The 6,000-nt window shown below is 43.9% G+C and overlaps 1 protein-coding gene across 1 annotated transcript in view; it reads left to right on the top strand.

Moving 5' to 3' along the window:
• The window catches only part of LOC116382627 (extracellular matrix protein 2), a gene marked incomplete at its 5' end in the record, with an annotated part of 9,962 nt that extends 5,661 nt beyond the window's left edge, over positions 1–4,301 (top strand). The window contains 2 exons of the mRNA XM_031845836.1: positions 3,126–3,452; positions 4,124–4,301. Coding sequence (XP_031701696.1) covers positions 3,126–3,452; positions 4,124–4,301 — 505 coding nt within the window. The remainder of the gene's footprint in view (positions 1–3,125; positions 3,453–4,123) is intronic.
• Between the last annotated feature and the right edge of the window lie 1,699 nt (positions 4,302–6,000).

Here is a 6,000-nt window from a genome sequence, read left to right as displayed (position 1 = left end):
CACACACACACACACACACACACACACACACACACACACACACACACGCGCTTGTTTAGCATCTTCTTCTGGCTCTTTATGAACCTGTCAGTTTAAATAACGGTCTTAAATGCCTCCATATCCGCTCTTCCTCCACTCGATAAAAACTTACCAGCCATCACTGCTGCAAGCTACCAGGCCTGAATCCAACACAACCAGAGCATGTTCACATTACTTCCACTGATTAAAGCTGCATAATCACATTCAAAAATATATATATTTCATGAGTTATATGTTTTCAATTGCAGTTTTGAATTCATGCCATCAAATAAAGCTGAAAGTACATAATACTACACGTGTTCTACATCAAAAACATAACAGACTTGCTAGTGAAATGACATTGTCGTGTTTTATTAATAAGTGACACAGAACAGAATTGTTGTTGAAACGTTGCAGCTTTGACTGATGGAATCTTTGTCCATTTGTTTTTTTTCTCGTTGTGTCACTTTGAGAGAGAGGCTGTCGTTGGAGACGACATCTGCGTAAATGTATCATCGCTGCGGGCTCAGACCGACTGCATGTACGCACAGGTTCACTGATCGCCACACCAAAAGATGTGTGTCGTGTTATGTTATGAGCCTGAGGACTGGAAACGAAAGCTCTTTTATCTTCGGACCAGCACAAATTGGTTTCGTAATAACCTTATATAAATGGGAAAGCAAGCAGCACACATGCACATACCACCACACAAAAACACTCACCTACCAAAGCATCACACCGAAGTGAAAACTTCGGAGTTTGATTTAAGTGATCTTTGGTTTTCATTAAGTCTGTACCCAACAGATGTGACAAATGCCTAAAATACGAATGACTTGATGTAGCTGAAGACATCTTCATTATCATCCATCCATCATCTCAGTCTCGTTCTATCTAGCCTGCCACAGCCGCTCTGCCTGGCTACCTTACCTATCCTGGCTAGGTTGCCAAAGTGCATAAGCCAACTTGTGCAATGCTGGCAAGGTAGGCTCAGCCTAGATGGCACTGTGTGTATATGTATGAAATGTACTTGTGCTTCTCTATCTACAGAGAAACCCCTCTGTGTGCTGATTCCCATTAGAACCCAGCACCCTGAGGATGAGCAGACCATCAGCTTGACAACTCCTGGCCATGCTTTGCACAAAAAGATGGACACACACATTACCTCTCTTTAAATCTTTTAGTAATTAATTAATCTCGGAAAAGGAGTGCATGTGTGTGCCTATTTGATTGAATGCACTGTATGTACAGTGTCTGTTTTCAAATGCATATGTTTGTTTGTTTATACATGTTCTTGGCACATCTCTGTGTCTGTAAGCATGTGAGTGTGCGCATTAGTGTTTCTTCTTCACATCATGTTTAACGTGTGTGTGTGTGTTGATGTGTGCGTGTTACAGTTATTGGGAGTGTCGAGGGGGGAGGACTCTGAGAGGAGAGGACTGTGTGTTCCTCCGCTCATTAATACCATGTGGAGCTCTAAGCAGCGGTGGACTGCTGCTGAGCTTCCTGGCAATTTAGAATACGAATCAGCACACAACTGGTCTGAACTGCAACTGAGATCTGATAAAAAAAAATTTCAAGTAGAAACAGAATTTTCACAGAAATCTATAACTGCATGTAACCTATATCTCAGATTTCCTGAAGCCTACAGTGGCCTTTGTTTGACTCAACTGAGCCAGGAAGGCCTCATGCTAACCGTGAACTTTACTGGGATACTGACAAATGTTCAGAAGTTGCTTTTGATTGATTTAGGGATTTTAACCCCTTCTCATTGACACACACCATCTATCTCATGGAAATAGAAACCCCACAAAAACACCAGTGATTAATGTAACCTGGGAGTTGTAGAGTTCAAGGGGGGCGAGTTAATGCAGAGGTCTTACTGTAAGTCACCTTTACGAGGAGCAGAAATGCTGAGGCACCGAATATCAGTCAGACAGATGCCAGCACAAGCGTCTCCTCCATCCATAACCCTTCACTCTCTTTCTCCTCATTGGTCCCGATTTTACTTTACTGTGCGGTGATTGGCTTCCCACCTTGGGGTGTTCTGCGCCCATTGGCTGTTTAGTGTGGTGTATGGATGGAAATGAATGGACAGGAAATGAGGTTCCTCTGCTGCGGTGAGCTGTGCTGTAAACTCACAACAGCTGTGTTGGATCTTAAAACAAAAACACCGAACCCCCGTAAGGCACCTTCACCTCAGACCCCTGAAACTTGGTCCTCCGTCTATGGCCGTCTATTCTCTTTCCCGCAAACCAAACATTTTCATAGCCCTTATCTGCCGCTCAGCCACAAATTCCCCCACAGACTGCCAGACTCTCTTACATTGCACCCCCTCAGGACCTATTATTTTCCCCCCAGCTGCTCCCATGATTTCCCCACTGCCTTGCCTCCCACTCTGCACTCCTAACTCCCTGCCTCCCCAACAGCACTATGCGGGAGCCCAGTAACTTTAAAACATCAGGTCTGCAGTTAAAGGCCTTGGAAATAGAGTGGAAGTGGGCATCCATTATTATATTGAATCTAGAGCTCTGTAAAACATGCCAACATGCTGATGTCAAGCAGGTGTAATGTTCAACATGATCACCAGCTTACTTTAGCGTATCAACATTGTTTCCTAGCTCTAAACACAAAGCACAGCTGAGGCTGGTTAAAATGTTACAAGTTTTGCAAATATTTTGTCATAAACCAAAGTATTCCTGAGGGGCACATGAATGTGTGTATCAAACGTCATAGCAATCCATCCAACAGTTGTTGAGACATTTCACACAAAACCACAAATGTCAACCTCATGTTGGCACTAGAGGAAAAGCTGGGGGATCACCACATTTACAATCCATCTTGTAAATGTTGAGGTATTTCACAGGATGAGTGCAAACTTTGACCTGCCGTTGGTGCTCGAGGAAAAAGTTGTAGTACGATGTATCCTCTGGGGACCATGAATGTCATCAATGCAATCTTATAATTGTTGAGAGACCTCTGTCTGGACCAAAGTGATGAACGGGCCAACAGTCCGACAGCCTGACATGGCTGTTTAAAATCAATGTATAAGTAGAATTCTTTATTGTAGATATGTCACCGAGAGTCATGATTCTTCTGTGTCTTCTCAGGTCCCTGGAGGCCTTGGACCTGTCCTACAACAAATTCACCTCTATCCCAATGAATCTGCCCCGTCGTCTCCATAAACTGAGCCTCCAACACAACAACATCAGTCACATCGCCGCCTTCACGTTCCGCCACATGCGGTCCAGCCTACAGTCCCTCCTTCTATCCCACAATTCCTTGAGCAATGAGGGATTGGAACGAGTCTCTTTTGTTGGAGCGTACCACTCACTGGGTGAGCTCCTATTGGACAACAACCGTCTGGGTGAGGTCCCTCGCTGCGTTCGACAGTTCAAGAACCTGCAGGTGTTGAGACTGGACAACAACCAGATCAGGTAGAGGCATACTTTAATGTGATTTTCAAAATGCAGGGATAAGCTAAATGCTTACTTGCTTGTTACCCAATCCTGTCCTACTACCATTAGCTCTGCTACGACTATTTCTCTTTTGAAATTACTCTAAGTAGCTTGGCAAAGCAGCAAGGAAGGATATCGTCGCACATTCAGTGTTTTATGAAAAAACATTTATTAAAGCCAGCATTTCAACAAACGTCCTCATCATCGAACTAAAATGAAAGGAGTCTCTGTCCGTCTGTCTGTCTGTTTATATGTATACATGTATGTCTGCTCTTTGATTTTATCAACGTCCGCTTGACTTCACACTCTTGGCAGATGCATTACAGAGGACCAAAGGAAGAGCAGTGTTGACTGCAAGGTCGTGAAATCTACGGGACACATTTATTTGTAGTGCGTTATGTACTGTAGTGTATTCAGAGTATAAACTGTTAGACCACCAAAAGACATGCTGGTTACAGCTCGCTCTCCATCACTCACAACTATATCAACTGTTACGCCCTCAAACGGCATGCTCCAACACCGGTTGCCAAAGCACTTTTACAGCTCGCACTTTTTTGTGCATTTGGGGAAACTAACAAATCAGCACTTGTGGAAGGAAAACCTTAGATGTAGTATTTCTAAATTTAAGTGTACGTATCTTGTGGTTACAGGCTGGTGAGGCAGTGGGGAGTGTGTCACCCTCGTAATTCTGGCTCCACCTTGGCTTCGATCCACTTGGAAAATAATCTGCTGGATGTGGAGAGGATTCCCCCAAATGCCTTCTCCTGTCTCACAGATGCTCAGGGACTGGTCCTCTATCCACAACGGAGGCTCTCACATGACCAATAGACCACACCGTGGGAAGGATTTACATGGACAAATACATACCCACAATGTACGCATGTGCATCATTGTGACACACAGCTAACCAATACTTTCAGGGGGTTTTCTGTAGGCAGGCTTTACAGAAAAGTAGCATCATCATGTAGTTTGCTTAGTCAGTCAGTGTTATGTTATCATCCCCAAACCCATCTTTTTCTTTCACATCTCACCTTTCATTAGGAAAATGACAGTCATATTTTTGTATGTACAAAAGCAAATGTGTAATTTACACAGTTATGGAAATAATCATTTTTGCTCTTTGAAGTGTAAATGATGAGTACACTGTGGTGGAATCAAGAGGTGCTCAAAGCACAGGTATATTCATTCAAGTATAAAGTATTTAATTGATGTTTTTGAGAGAATAAAGACTGAAATGGATTAACCTATGTCTCTAGACTAAGTCTGGGGCTTGTTTGTGGAGCCTTTAGTCAGTGTAAGTGGAAATAAAGCAGCGGTGTTTGGATGTGACAGTGATACCGGCTGGTGATCAAGCAGTCAAATCTTGGGACTGCAGCATGGGGTCCTTGAGTCTGGTGACACAGTGTGAACCTAAGGGCCCCATTAGGAAGGAAAATATAAACATCACGCAGGTTTCCTCATCACCAGATGACTTCCAACATAAACTTCCACCACCAACTGCTCAGCAAATAGAGACACTTTGACTGTGAGGGGGTCCTCAGTCCGGGCCTGCAAACATGTATGGATGACGTAAGTCGCTGTCGGACTGTGTACAGTAATTGGGGTGCAAGTATATGTGCGTGAGAGGACTGGGGCTGCCCATTAGCAGGAGGGAAGACGGGGGAAAAAGGTGAGGTTACTGGAGCTAAGGGGAGAACAACAAGCTGACTTTCAAGACACAATACAGCGATTGTTCTCAGAAAGTCTCTGAGCTCAGTGAAAGATGAGAAAAGCAGCAGTTCAAGCCTCGCTGATTCCAATAAGATGTGGCTAGAAGACCAAAAGGAAAGGAGACGGAGAGCAGGAGCACGCTCAGAGCTCTTTTACTGTTTGGGAACTAAAGCCACAGAAGCTCTGTTCTGCCAACCTTGTTGACTTCCCAAGTTGCAATGTTCTCTCTTTCTGTGTATCTTTCGGCACAACTGTATCTCACTTTCCATGTTCTGCTGCTTGTCCGTCGCCCTCCTGCACCGTTACGTACATGACAATGCAGCATTCTTCGGCTCCTTGATCTCTTTGATGTGAGTGTGGAGTGTGCCCGCAACTTTTCTGCGTCACATACCCTAAACACAGTCCTGGTGGGAACATAACAGAGCCAACAAACAAAGCACAAACCCTGGTGCATTGTTTTCACTGGAACGACCTTGTATCCCTCTCATCCTGTATTATTAACAAAAACTCTGAAGACACCTCAACTCACAATGTCGTCAGTTGTTTTACACCAAATACGGCTGCAACAAACATGATATCTGTATGTATTTGTAGTGTCTCACTCACACAAAAACAAACTAAATATGTCATGAGGGCTGACGGAAGTGCAGCAGTCTCTCTAATTTGATAATTCACCCGTGCAAAGACTCAATACACTTTGCAGTATGTCACTTAAAGTAATGCATATAATTAAAATGATAAAATGTTGAGTCGTGCTCAGTGTCGTGATTTACAGGCGGTGCACTTGCCGTGTTACTCCAGGGATGAGTTTTCAGCA

The sequence above is a fragment of the Anarrhichthys ocellatus genome, unplaced genomic scaffold (genome assembly GCF_004355925.1).
Source record: "Anarrhichthys ocellatus isolate YVR2014 unplaced genomic scaffold, GSC_Weel_1.0 scaffold5, whole genome shotgun sequence".
In the NCBI taxonomy this organism is placed as follows: Eukaryota; Metazoa; Chordata; class Actinopteri; order Perciformes; family Anarhichadidae; genus Anarrhichthys; species Anarrhichthys ocellatus.
The sequence above is the reverse complement of the archived record's forward strand: the minus strand, read 5'-3'. Positions and strand labels throughout refer to the sequence as shown.